This window comes from Embiotoca jacksoni, unplaced genomic scaffold (assembly GCF_022577435.1).
Source record: "Embiotoca jacksoni isolate LCO1_2020_lvr unplaced genomic scaffold, fEmbJac1.0.p SCAF_12, whole genome shotgun sequence".
Taxonomy (NCBI): domain Eukaryota; kingdom Metazoa; phylum Chordata; class Actinopteri; family Embiotocidae; genus Embiotoca; species Embiotoca jacksoni.
In genome coordinates this window covers 12,286,989-12,302,144 of record NW_027185252.1, presented here as the reverse complement: position 1 = coordinate 12,302,144, position 15,156 = coordinate 12,286,989, and the positions used below count along the sequence as shown (strand labels likewise).

General features: G+C 39.9%; 1 protein-coding gene across 9 annotated transcripts in view; it reads right to left on the bottom strand.

Annotated features, from left to right (window-relative positions):
* Positions 1–15,156, bottom strand: part of col19a1 (collagen type XIX alpha 1 chain) — a 101,724-nt gene that overhangs the window by 64,464 nt on the left and 22,104 nt on the right. For 6 of the 9 annotated variants that reach the window (XM_069144864.1, XM_069144869.1, XM_069144868.1 and 3 more), the window contains 4 exons: positions 8,283–8,354; positions 6,469–6,504; positions 4,689–4,718; positions 3,972–4,025 (listed from right to left, as the gene is read on the bottom strand). In XM_069144864.1, coding sequence (XP_069000965.1) covers positions 3,972–4,025; positions 4,689–4,718; positions 6,469–6,504; positions 8,283–8,354 — 192 coding nt within the window. The remainder of the gene's footprint in view (positions 1–3,971; positions 4,026–4,688; positions 4,719–6,468; positions 6,505–8,282; positions 8,355–15,156) is intronic. The other 3 variants (XM_069144865.1, XM_069144866.1, XM_069144871.1) reach the window with 3 other exon arrangements.

The following is a 15,156-nucleotide window of genomic DNA, read 5'->3' as shown; positions in this document are numbered from 1 at the left end:
TTATTGATGTGGCACATCATACTATTTACTGAGAAATGATCCTTACAGACTAAAAGTTTATTTTTTCTAATGGCTTTTCCCTCCCCTGGATCATCTTGTGTTGCCTGGACAGCAATGGCATCCAGGCCTTTTCACCTTTATTGGGACTTTTGTCCTCTCTTTTCTCATTGACATGAGGCAGGTATCTCACGTGGCACGGTGTCATCCAGCCACATTTTACACATTTTTTACAAAAGAGAGATTCTGGAGACAATCAGAAAGCAGTCATTTGAGAATGTCACCCTGCACCTGATGGTACATTCACAAATCTCCTCACCTCATGTAGAGTAAAAGACACCTGCATGTTTATTACTGAGCTGTGACTTCGCAGCGACCACTTCATATATTTACAAACTGCGCCAACTAGTTCACTCTCGAAATAAAACAACTACATAAATAATCAACACACTAGATTTGAATATATAAATGAATGAATAAATCAGTAAGAGGGTCTTCAGTGCATAATTCATTTGAAGAGAACACATCTGTAGACAGAGCAGTTGCAATGTTCTGCTTCCTCTCGGGCTTGCTGGAGTTTCATCATCTCTGCACTAGCACAGCTATATCTAATAAGAACAAACACTGTGCAGCACATCTGTCAGACGTGTGCATATTCCAAAGCAGAAGACAAGGCAACGTTGACACGCTAGAAGTCCTCAGCTAATTAAAGAAGATTTCAAATGGGTTGCATTCAGTTTATTTACATGCTGCAAAATGCATAAAAGAAAATAGTGCATTTTTTATCAAGGGAAAATCAATGTATTAAGAAAATAAATTTTGTTATGCTTACGCAATGTCCCAAAACCTTTAATTAGAACAAATGCCTGTGCTGTTATGCCATTATGAATGACAGCATCCCTTTTAAAGAGAAGAAAATAATCACTATGGCATTTTTCAGTGACTTTAGCATGGACTTCTTTTTCTATACAGGTACAGTTATACAGCTAATAAGGCTTAATGTGGTGTTAGGCATGGATTAAAACTCCAAGACCCACCTTGTAGTGGGGGATTTCTTAAAGTGATTATTTATTAATCCACAGGAACCTACTGCCTTGCCCAGGGATGAACCCATGTCTGCACTGAACCCACTCACTACCGATGCAGGGTATGCTGGGAGGACTTGGCACAACATGAATAAGCCAAGCTTGCCGTGGCATTCCTGTGAATTTTGGCGTTGAGGAAGCAGTGTGCACTGACCAAGTGTAGGCTTTCAGTCCTATTTTGAGGATATAAAATTATGTAATTTGGTACTTTTGTAATGCTTTCTAGCACCAATTCCCCCTCACTTTTGTATGAGACATTATTATACAGTCCCTCATACTGTCTTGGACAATGGGTGTCAGGCAGGCAGTTGTCTGTCTTGCATGCTGGATGAAAAGGCCCAACTCTTTCAGAATTTCCAAATGACTACACTGAACTACACTGTGACTGCACAGAAAATTCAGAAAATCCAAGGTTGTTCCCTTCGGTGTGCACGTCTCCCACCTCCTCAACCTGTGTAGGACAGAGGCGGCCTACAATGACAGCACAGAGCTTAGCACATCGTTACCACGTGTGATGAATATTTTAGCACGCCAAAGTCAGTAAGGGGGACAGATGCTTTTTACCGGTGGTCCCCATGTTCGTTTTTGATCTGCTGTAATGTGCCACTGAAGTCCAACACTTCACCTGCCATTCTGTGTCAATGCCATTCATAATAGATTAAACCAAGCCATTCACATTTTCATTAATAGCAATGTGTAATGTAGGGGCAATACATTCCTATAAATTCCTAGTCATGGCTGGACTGGCCCTTACCTCCAACCTGACAAACTTAACCAATTGTGAATCAAGGTATAAGACAAAATCAAGATTCTGTGAATGTTAGGCAGTGGGTAACTGAAGGGGTTGGGAGACTGCCCTTGATATCCTCTCTTGCATATGTTGCTTTAAGCTTTAGAGAAGGATCAGTGCAAATGGCATCATTCCTCTTCTCCCTACTACAATGTCCTCCACATCTCCTTGAAGTAAATCTGGATAGCTTAGAGTGGTCGTATTTTCCTCAACAATAAATTGAAGCAGACAGTTTGAGAGATGGTCTGGCTTGAATCTAAGACTTTGTGAAAGCTTTCCACTCCCAGCTATTCTATGAAGGTTGTGGAGTGGTCAGTCTACATCAAGATATTCTGCATCATTTGCACAGCAGCTATGGCTCTTTGTGAAACCAATAAGTTTGCAGGCTTGGATGAGAGTTGCTAATTGGGTGAGAGTCTCTTGCTGTATCAGCTGGCCACTAGCTAGTCGCTGATAATGATACACATCCACCTTCCGAAAATAGGCTGTCAAACTGCAGAAACACAGGTTGGTCAACAACTTGGACTCCATGTGACTGCGGGAGCTAAGAATAAGCAGAAACCTTAGCACATTAACAGTCACCATGAAGTCAGCCAGCCATCAAAGACAGGGTATTAATAGATCAGAACTGTGTCTTCAGGAACAACAACAGCAGAAAGTATGGAATTGCCGGTTTAAAAGCCCTATGGCTGTTTTACCTACGAAATCTTCAAAGAAATAACTGGTGCAAAAAAATATTATGGGGATCCATGAAACCAAGAAGCCACACAACATCAAACACAGAGCACCTTTCTATTTCTTCAAACCCAATTATGATTGAAAGATTTATCATAAAGCTGTTTCCAGGAGAGAGGTGCACACCATAATTGAAGCCTCTGATGCTCAGTCCTTTCTTAAGTCAGGTCAGGTATAAAATAGCATGATGGCTAATGAGGTAGAGTGACACAGGCATGAAAAAAAAAAAGACAATAACATCTGCGCCAGCCTCTGAGCTCACTTTTGTTGACTGTGACTGCTTTCCCTGACAATAAACTCCGTTACTTGCATTGTGGAAAATTATCCATTGAGAAACAACACCACCGATGATAGGTCATAAATCATTAATGCTATTGGAAGAAGCTTGGAGTTTCAATGTATTCACAGAAGGTTGGAATTCTTGAGATAGTTGTGTCCAGATGTCTCAAGTATTGTGCATCATCTTGGCTTTTGATTCATCTGAAAAGAACAATTGCCTGACCTACTTATGGATGCTCTACAGCTCAACCTGCTATATATTTTATATTTTGCTGCAGTGGAGCCAAAAAAAAAAATCTTGTTGTTTTATGAGCATTCTTTGTTAGACAAACAGAAACACCGAGTACCGAGAGCCTATTGTCGCTCACAGGCTAAGGTATTCACACCAGGACTTATAGGATGGACACAAAAGGACACTCTCTCCAACTGTCCCCAAACACTGCCTTTCAGTTGTGATGTCAGGGAAAATATAGCATTCTTGCCAAAATATTGTTTACTTCTTAATAATGTCAGAACACCATATATCAACTAAAAATCCTCTAACCTATTTAGGTGTTCCCACAAAGACTGAGTTTATATGTTACAAAGCTTTGGAAAGATTCCCTCTTGAATTAACAATACCACACTCAATGTACACTTTTCATTTAAAGATTACAGAACAAATCCTGACGCTTGTATTCCTAACCGCAGTTATTACAATCAGCTGTGACATATAAATAAAAGTGACGCGATACTTCATCTGATTCTGTCATGGACGTTGTCCTAAGTCAAGCTGGTGTTTTAAGAAATTGAATCCTGTCCACCGCAGTCACCCAGTGGGACCTGACCATGTGTGCTGCCAGTCACACAGGGACTGTGTGTGTGACCCCTTGACCACAGAGCCCATTCATTAATTGTCATACAACGAGCCCACACCGCCCCCTCCTCTTTCTTCCAGGCCCATTGCAATCCCTTTGCCACATATCATCTTCACCTCGTCTGAAACAACAACAGCCCCTCAGCTGCTGTTTGGCCTTTCCTCGGGCCAGGTCCTCTCAGTCCGTACAACCACTAGCCAACTGGTGGAACTGTTTCTGTTTACTCACCCTTTTGCCCTCTTTGCCTGGTTCCCCTGGCTGACCTGGCACTCCAGCTAATCCCTGGGGAAAGGACATGTATTACAGTGAACTGGGTAATACCTTTAGCATCGCAGGAAGATATTGTGACTTGCTTCTGACAATAACTGTTGCAGACAGATGTTTGTGCCACATGTTCTCAGCAGACCAGTGGGTAACAAGTGGGCTTATTTGCAGTGATAGGAAACAAAGCATTAGCTCTGTATGAACAGATAGAGGGGAGCATGTACAGCTGCAGTTTCCATTCTTACTCATGAGCAGCTTCTAGGTGACTTATCCACTATCCTGTTAATAGGCAATTTGCAGCCTCAGTTGATCAGAGCTTCATTCCATTATTCTACAAAGTATCTTGATAAGAAACTATTAGCGAGTTAATCAAGGTATATGCTGAGTCGTGATTTTGTTTTGCAGTTCTTGTGCAAGGATATGCTTATGGTGCTTCAATAATTGATTGTTGAACCAAATAGTTGTGCTTAAGTGAGAGAGAGAACATGTTAGGTGCACTTTAAACAAGAAAAAAACTAATGAATAAGAGAGTCTACACTTGAATCTGGTGATTAATATGTTAACTTGTCTCCTTTATCACCTGGAGGGCCCTTAAAGTGGCAGATTAAGTTTAAAGTTTAGAAGAAAATCAAACTAAAAAATACATAATGTGTCAAAGAGAACTATAGTAATTTAAAGTACCTGATCTCCTTTGAGGCAATCATTGTCAGCCTAAGATTCAAACAAATAAAAAAATGCATTTCAGTCAGTATAAAAACTCAAGACACGTGATTCATACAGTATAAAGTATAACAATACATGTTTACTAGCTATAGGCAAGTGACCCATTTTGTCATGAGGTAATTAGCCTTGTCCACGATGACCTCAAGAGAAGTTAGGGAATGACGATTACATCTCTTCAGACACCCTGCTGTCCACGGTCAGGAAAGGGCAGACAGAGTCATCTCACCACCGGGGCCACAGAATGAACACAAGGCCACATACAGCATCTCAGCTTTCAAGTACAAGCCAAATAATTGGGGTCCTTTTTAAATTGACATCCAAAAGTCAACGACTGTTGACTTTTCTTGGAAACAGCTGCACAGACGGACATTGATGTTCATGTTAAGACAGACGCCTCATGCAAAGCCACAAAAGGAAAGAAAAGCTAACAAGGGGACTGACAACCTTCAGATTTTTTGCAGCTGTATATATAAAAAGAGAGAAGACAGCTCTGACCTGTGACACCTTAAATAAAACATTTCTCAGTCTCCCTGTAGTTGTTTTGCTAATGAATCAATTATTAATGTACAATGGTACAATGGTCTTCAGTTGGATTGCGAGCACCGAGTCTTGACCTTGGGTAAGAAGCAATACAATGCAAATCCACTAGTATAACAAGTTCCTCCCCAACATTTTCTGCTCAAACTCGCCAACCAATTTACGAGCATGATGTGAGAAAAGTTTGCAAAAGCAATGTTTTCTTGTCGGGGAATGATCGTTACTTTGCTGGTCCTTATAAATGTAAAATTAGTATTAGGGAGCAGCTAATGAATGGTGATAGTGTTCTGTGAGTATCATAAGCACTTTGGTGACATAAAAGGGGCAAGCCAGCAGCAGTGGGATGCAGTTTTTGTATCACTCCAGTGCTGATTAAAACTGGCAGGCTGATCCCCTCATGATGTGCTCATAATTAGATAACCACCCGCAGTATACCTTTAATCTGTAACAGCCGTCAACTCCCAGGCCACAATGCATTGAGAATTATGTGCGTTTGCATCTGCGCACCACACATTCACTATGTGTGTTGATAGGCGACTACGCAACCCTCTGCGAGTTCATATATCTGCTGTCTGCTGACATACGTAACTTCGATTAACGTGTGCAGGGGAGTGGGTACATTTCTGGGTTATGTTGTCTGTCTTCCGGATTTTACACGACCAGAGAAAAAAACGTAAGTGCATCTTGTCCAATTATAAGATCGAAATACATAAAGCGTGGTGTCGCTCCTTCCGGGTGCCTGTAAATGCAAGCAGTCTGCAGGGACAGCCACCAACCCAATAAGAGCATGTCTCACCCATGTAGGATACAGTCAGTGACTACCTGTCAACCTCCACCCCCCACCCCGAGGCTCGGCGCTCCACTCTTCTCTGCCTGGCTGCTCATCCTGATCCTTTTTTGCCCGCTTGAGGATGCCCACTGAGCCCTGTCTATCTGCTCCTTGTTTGACCCATTCCCAGGCGACGGTAATGTGACACAGAGACTGCTCACCTGAGTGCCCCGCTTTCCATCTCAGTGGGCCACATGTTTTAACGCAGTGCGTAGCGTCTGGTCAGCCAAAAAGGCTGTGATATTTACCGAGCTCGGTCGAGCCGTTTCAGGTCACACCCTCATGAGTACATTTCAACATTTCTGGCGCTTCTGAATGTCCTTACATATACAGCTAGAATAATGAGATGTAAATGAAACAGTGTGAACTTACAGGCTGCCCCGGAGTTCCCGGCAGACCGGCATCACCCTGCAAAGGAAGATATTAATTAGTGAAAAGCTGAACTTCAGCTCAGAACATCTTTATCATTCTCAACTAAATATATTTTTGACTATTAAACATCTAACCTTGAGGCCATGCATCATGTTTGTGACAAAAACTTAAAGTCAGGGAAAATTAGATTCACTATGCATAGCAGTAATATTTCAATATATGCACTGTGCCATAGGAGACCATCAACTTGTATTTACTGTATGTCATGAAATGAAGCGTGTCTGATGACTTTCACACTGTCAGACAACTGGCAGGTGGGCTGGTGGCTTTAAATGCGACAGGCCTTAAAATAAACACATTCGTACTCTCATATGAAACCTTTGCGGTATTAACAGCGGACAGGTATGATAACACTGTTTGGTGAATGTGACATACAAGCAGTCACAAACAGTTATATAAGGAAAGAAAGAGATGTTGTTTGACGCCAGCATTATCTAATGTAAGCAGTGATCTCCCATGCTTTTTATGGCCTGCCTTGTTTTTTTTGCCTTTGAAGATAAAACTCGTCTATCACTGTCTAGTATTTCTGCTGCTCTACCCCCTTTTCACCTCAATCCCAACAACACTTCATAAAGCACCAAGCTGAGAATCAGTGGACTTCATAGCTGGCGACGTCCTTTTATCAGATGTGGATGAAAGAAAGAAAGTGCTTTCAGTTCATATCCATTTTGTTGTCTAAATGAATGTCACAGCTAAAATATGCCTGCTATGGGATATTCAGGGGACTCATTACTTTATGCTTCCGAATCTGCCTCCCTCTGTCAGTTTCAATACAAACAAACCCCCGCCCCTTTCCCCCCGCCCCCCTCCTCCACCGCCCTCCCATCCGGAAAATAGGATAAAATACCCTGTGATTCTGTTGTCTTCACAGAAACACACAGGCCTCATTATAACTTCAAGGCTGGCAGACAGTGCATTGCACCTACAATTATGCGGTGAGTTCTACCAAAAAACAACAACACACACACATGAAAAAAAGGAAAAAGCCACAATAAGGGAGGCAAAATAAAAGAGCAGGAGATATGGCAACTAATTACAGGGAAAACATTCCATCTCATACATGGAAAATAATCCCACTGTGGGATGAAAAGAGAAGAAAACTTTAAAAAGACCAGTATTTCCTGCATTGCATCAAGAGTTAATCTAATTCATATCACTGACATTGGTGAACAGATTATAAAGGAGAATGAGGTTGCGCATCAAACTCCTCAGATGTACCTCCAGCTTGTCTTAAACCCCAAGCTTAAGAAACCATACACAGCCTACTGTACAGAACATGTAACCACTGGGTTCTTAACATTCAAAAACAAATGTTGAATATACTCCAAATCCTCCAATTCACGTTTTTGCTGTCAGCTTTAGTAACATAAAAAAAAAAGCTGTTTAGGAAGGGTGAGATAAAGGGATTTGTTAGGTATGTCCATTACAAAAACATATTCCTATGAATATACAAATACCCTGCAAATACAATGAGAAGAACATTTTTGCCTCAGCCGGGATAAAAGCTACACTATATGACCATCAATAAGGTCTCGCTATGTTATGATAGCTATAACAATATCCTTTAGCTGGCCATGTTTGGAGTAGCAATCATAGCAGCACTTCAAACAGATGGGCGAACACATTATTGAGACTGGGATTACAGCTCATGAAAGTCATTCCCTCAAGTATGTATTTTTTTATCAGCGAGAGAAAAACTAAAACTATTACAGTGCCATTTTGTCCAGCTCTGTATGTACTGCAGACTCACTCACTTTGCTTCCTTTGGGACCAACTGGACCAACTGGACCAACTGGACCAACTGGCCCTGGGTCACCTTTCAGACCCTGAGAACAAAAACAAATTACAATACGTTGAGGTATATTTTCTTTTTCGGTTGGACTGATGGGTTAAAAAAAAAAGTTAAAAAAATAACCCAACATGTGTTACTGCATGTCAGTATGTTGATACTCTGCAGACAAGTATCACAAACAGGTGTGATATTCTCATGCCAGTTACAGCCGGTCAATGAGATAAAAGCAGGCGATGTCAATCACGAGACGCTGCATGTAGTAAAATCCTGCTGAGAGATTCACAATCAGCTTCTTACGCCGTGTCTGCCCCCGATCCCTTCCCTTGTTTTCCCCTCGTTGCACTCAGCAAGGACAGCGGTTGTCATTGCTTTCCCAGCTCGAAGCGGAGAGCTGCGGGGTGGGATTGAACTACACGCAAGCTCAGGGCAAAGGCAAGCCTCTCGGTGGTGAAATGTGAAAAGTAGAAGGACGGCTCAATAGAGTGATAGCTGATGAATGAGCCTTGACACATATTGACAGGCTAAATTTGCAGCAAGCCTTGTTAGGTGTGACATATTTGGGCCAGTAGCACCAACTCTTTGAAATAGGTTAGGGGGGGAATGGGAAAGATGGGGAGCGAGAGCGGCCTGTAAAATGATTCAGAAATACAATAATTTGTCATGGTTAAATTTAGAGTCAGATAGGCTATTAATAGTGAATTATATATCAGCAGAGGATGATTACCTACCCTTATCACATTAAGTCTTGCTACCAGAAACATGATTAATTTATTGCCTATTCCCTGCAAGCTTCATCTTAAACCTACCATTCAGAAGACAGAAGTGTCAAATGATTGCCTATACGTCAATGATGCAACAGAAATACAGCTTCCCATTGGATGCATGTATACTGAAATTACTTTATCAAATTATATCCATTTATTTTGTCCCTCAGCCCACACACACTGTCAATATGAGGGCAGCTGTCTCAGTGAGCCTAGTTCGTTATTTAAATCAACAGCCTCACCACTTTGCTGCGGCAATCTGACACAAGAGGACCCACAAGCAAATTTCCCACTTAGGTATTATCAGAGCTGTGGCACAAATTAAGGAGCATCGGAGTACCGGGCTCATCTGATAACAAGGATGTAAACAACTTCAGATTCTCTCGATTACACAAGTTTATCTGATTAATCAATGAATTTTGCCTCCATTTTTCATACCAAGGAGATCTTGTCTGGTTGTTATTATTGTGAAGGGAGTCCCGTAACACAAACATGTTTTCTTGTTATCGCGATCCTTTAGTTATTTTGAAAAATGAACCATCAGGGTGGATGTTTGCTCCTGTTCTTTGTGCTTGTGAGTTAAGGGGGGGGAATTACATTTCTAAAATCACATTACAATGCATTGTTTACTTTGGTAATGACTTGTTGTTGACTTGGCAAAAAATGCTATATATCAGAATTTGATTGTGCATTTCATTCATTACAGAGAGGATCAGATGAAGAAACAGTTTCCTCTTTTCACCCATAAGGGCTATAGGAGATGTAAGAGCTGTGGATTGCATCTGTTAGTAAACTCAGGCAGTGCTCGAGTCTCTATCATATTGGTTATCAAAAATTGGTCACTCCTATCTTCAGCTGGGAGATCAATATATTGGAATTACGGCTTAATTATTTTATGAAAGCCTGAAGTTGAAGCCTAAGTGGGAGTGTTTTGTGAATCCCACACTCTGTTAACAAACCATTAACGCACTACTGCAGAACACCATCACACTAATTCTCATAACCACAGATGACTACTGGTGGAGCTTGACAAAGGTCAAAGACTGGGAGAGTTGTATATTTAATACACAAACGACCCAAACTAGAGTCACCTACAAAAAGCTAACCACTCGTAAAAAAAAAAAAAAAAAAATCCAAAAAACAGCAAATAAAAAAAACTCTAAGCTTGAATCATACATAGAGTCTATTATGAACATCCTAAAAATAACATAAATCAGAATTACTAATTCATACTGTCACTATGTAGGGCTTATGTAGTGATAAATACTGAGGTTATGTTTTACATTAAAGTTACAAAATGAACTTCCCTTCTCCAGCATCCACCCCTGCAGACTGATAACACAAGACAATATGTTTACAAAAGAGCTGACAGGCAACTGCCATATTTCAAAGTGAATAATACAACTGCAATACACTTTTGTAAGGTGCTGTGTTATTGTTTCAGTGGCACAACATGTCCTTATCACAAAATCAGGTCAGACAGAAGCTCAGTCAGCCAACAAGTCCCTCTCTCACCACAGCTGATGGCCGTTCACCACGTTTCACAGTCAAACTAAGCTCTGCAGCTGCTGTAGCTAATGTATGTGCCTCTAAAAGGTTTTTTACTGGTAAATTCTGGTATTTATAATGTACTAAAAGTGCACACTGATGAACGATACTATAGCTAAAAACTTGGCACAACTGTGTGATTATTCAAATGACTGCAGTGTTGTCAGTTAAGTGACCTATAAAGAAGACAGGCACTGTGGGACAGCACAGCATCTGGACTTGTCTGTTGTAATGTACATAAGAACAACCAGAGCAATTAAAAGTGAGCCTTTACTTTTTTATGGCTGAGGACTTTGGCAGTCTTTCAAATTTAGCATGAAATCTTATTCATGGACATAAAATGAACACAAGTAATTACCAGTTTAATCAGTTTTTGCTCTAACTGTCTCATTTTCCTTCAGACATCACAGTACACCATGCGTTCTGATCATTCACTCTGCTTTTTGGTATTAAGTATGAATCTATAAACAATTGCTTGTCAAAAGATGGATACTTGGCAGACTTCTGCCAAGGCATATAGTCTACTCATTTATGATATGCAAATCTCCAAATGCAATCACAAAACATGTCTGGATATATTTCCTAAACTATTAAAACATTGTCAAAATAAACTTGTCTGAAGCTGAAGCCTCACATCTCAGCTGTTGTCTCAGTTATCCACTATGAAACCTCAGTCTTCCAGTGCTCCATAACGACTTCTTGCACCAAGTTTGAGAAAGTACAGGTGTATACCAAAGGATTACTGGTACCTGTAAATGTGGACTCGTATATGGAGTCATTATATTTCTAGAATTGTCTATGTTTTGTCACTATTGAACTTGATTTGAATAGAGATGACATTTAGGAGGTCAAATGCCCTATGTTAATGAAAGCGAAAAATAATTGGATGTATCTAACAAGGATATACGCCAAAGTTGAATGGGTTCTTCCTCATGCTACACCCTTCCACCTAGCTTATGAGAATTGCTCCAGTAGCTTTTCCTTAATCCACAGACAAACAAACAAAAAAAAAAACACAAACCGTATCAATAAAATAACCTCGTTGGTGAAATTAAACAAGCCTGCATATTTATTTAGTCAAAGAACATTTATGTGATCATTGTAAAGAAATGATTCACTGTTTTAATAACATCCTTTTTTTTGTTTGTTAAAGTTAATAGAAATGTTTCATTCATTTTTATTCATTCAGTTATCTCCTTAAGGATACCAGAAATCAAATATATAAAAAACAAATAATGTATTTAATTAAACTGATACATGACAAGGTTTGTTTAAAAACAATGAGCCAAAATCTAAATATTGTCACTAATGTAAATGCTGTAAATGTTGTAAAATGTGTTACCTGCCAACTGTTGGTGTAGAGTGAAGAAAAAAAAAAACTCTCTCGCGGTTTATCTCCATTTTCCAAAACTCCATCAGCAGAGAATTATTAAACATTCATCATTCATTACAGACTCATTCAAGTGAAATTAAGTGGATTAAGGACTTTTTGTCATCAGTCAGTTAATAGAAACACTAAAGAGTTGGAATAGAAAAGGAAGAAAAGACATACTTATTTAAATTTTGAATTATGTCAAATGGCTCTTTTTAATACATATTTGTAAGACTATACACACTGTTTTTGAGACTACAACCCAAAAGACATCTGCAGTAATTTCTGGAAACCCATTTAAATTTCGTAAAATGTTGATTTGAGGCAATATTTGATATACTAAGGAGAGGATAAGACAGTAAGTCAGAGCAAAAAACTGATTAGAATTGTTAACGAAGCAATAACTGAAATGCTGTTCTTAACTATACTGTTTAAAATCGTCTTACCTGAACAACACCAAAATTATTCTATTGTACTGTATGCTCATAACTGTCAGAAAGGTCCAATCTCTGAAGAAGGAAACATCTAATGACTCCTTAAGGGAAAAAGGCAATGATTTAGTTGTTTTTTTTTTTATCATCCTACCTTCCACACTATAGTCTAGTTAAGATGCTGCCCTCCCATCTAATGGACTCTGTCCTGAGCCCATAAGCCCAATTCAGCTGCACAATGACATGGAGGGAGACGTAGACAAGAGGTGCAGGATATATTGTTAGCTTCCATTGTGAGCTTTGGGTTTTGTTGCATTTACAGGGAAGGATGAGGGCATGGAGAAAGGAGCTGGGAATAGGCCGGCGCTGGCTGTGTGGCTGTTGTTCCTGCAGCACGAGGTCAGAACACTGTGGGGAGCTGTGCACACTTGCCTGCTAATTACACACACACCACTGTGTCTCGTCACTCCTGAAGCGGTGGGGCCACAAGACAATCTGGCAACTCCCCAGCACAAGACAACCAAAACAAGCAAATAAACAGAGCCGGGGAAGTAGGGATGAACAAATGCAGTCTAATTATGTTTACTTATAGCTTTTACCAGCCAGAGCAGCTGCAGGTCAATGTCCTTGTCTGACAACAGGTAGAATGATTGCAGGTTTTAGTTGCTGTACACAAATTAATAATCTCAAACTATATGGCTCACTGGGGAGAGGGTGAATTAAAATTGTAGATATATTGTGAACAGTTTGGTGGGGAAATGTTGTTCTACTGAATGACAGGCCTTTAAAGCTCCGTGGAACAGGATCTGTAAGTAACACAGATATCTTGAGTGCCGGCCTACAAATGCCAGGGAGGTTACAGCAGGAAATGCCTTTTGTGACTTTCCATTTGCTCAGCAATACACCACCACATACAGCATAGTATAAGACTAATCACACTGACATGGATTTGTGGAAACGATATCTTATTAGCATGTCTATTACAGTCCTTGAATACATACAGTTTACTGAGGTAACCTAAACAAGGGTTCATTGTGTAAGAATATGAGAGTACACTGCCAGGGATCCTCCGCTGCAAAGGATATCATATTCTGTCAGTGTTTCTTGAATCTTTTCTGTGACACTTCGCTCTTCAGCTGAACATCCCGTCTCCACGAATGTAACTTGAATTACCCACAAGATAACGCACTGTGCACTCCCTCTCTCCCATAGGAGATGTATCTGCAAAATGATCCCAGATCACATGCTCATACATAGAATTCTGGCTTATCAGGTTTCTACTTGAGCTTTAAATAACATACTAGCTTTAAAAATGGAATATGAGCTAATTGCAGTAAAAGGACAGATCGGGTAATAAGAGTAACAGGAGTGGCCACGGTAAGTAGGTTAACTGAAATCATCAAATAAGTGTCTTTGTGCAACATGAAAAGTCTTTAATTTGTTTACACTCAGTGACAGTAAGCTACCTCTTTCCTGCTTTTCACCATGCTCTCCAACTTTACCGTCTAATTAAATAGAGGACCAGTACAATGAGAAGTTAATGAAGTTAAAGTTGAATTATAAGTTTTGAGAGAAGAATTACAAGACAGAACAACATTTAATTATCTAGCTGAGTGTTTTCTCTAAAATGAAAGCAATTTAGACAAAATCTAACAAAATTGAGTCAACCGCAACTGAAAAAACAGATACAAAGATTTGTGGAGGTATATTTACTGTGTATGCAGTATTAGATATACACTATCACATGATCCACCTTTGTAATGTACGTCTCAGAATAGCTCTTCTGTTCAGTTACTGCAAATAATGTCTTTGGGACTTTTACGCCTCTTACAACTGCTTACTGCAAGTGATTAACTGGTATGAAGAGGCGGCCTTAATGCAGTCTTATTTAGTCAATGAGGCTCGACTTCATCCACTCATTTATGGAGACATTGGGGATACTGGTTTTAACCCATTAATCCTCTGCTCTCGATGCTCACTGAAGAGACATGGGGAAAGATTCCCACCACTGTATAAATCAAATACAAGGGTTAAGTCAAGAAATCAAATGAATCATAGAAACGGCACAGCTGAGGAAAATGCTAATTGACAATGAACACTCCCATCACAGCATAATATATACTGTAATTTCTTTGGCAGGGAGACTTTCCATAGATTTTCTGGCAGATGCAAACAGGGAAAAAAATAAATGTATTGTATCCATTATAATAGATGGCTGAAACTTATGGGATTATTTATTTAAAAAAAATACACGAAAGTCAAAATGAACAATTCTGAATATCAATATTTTTAATATTACCACTGGATCACATGCCTACACGTATGTAAAATGAGTCCCCTCAGCTATACAAAGCATCTTAGAGCCCATCATTGTCTTGGTTTTATGGCACACAATTGTTCGGGTCCACTGTCACTGCTCATCAACACAATTTTGTTTTCAACTAACACTGAAAAACCTACTCTGTGCAGCACCGAAGTACACTCAGGAAATTGGTTGTTCTTTACGGAACAGTCTGACATTTTCAGAATGAAACTTGTTTTCCATCTTACTGGGCATCAGAGGAAAAGATAGGTGTCAGTGTCATCTCTGTGACAGGTCCACCGCTTGTTTACGTATCTCGGCTCAAAGACAAAACCCAGGTGACTCTTGGATGTATTGGTGACTGGCTTGCCAGATAACAAGACACATCAGGTTTGAAGCACATCTCTTTCACTTTTGAT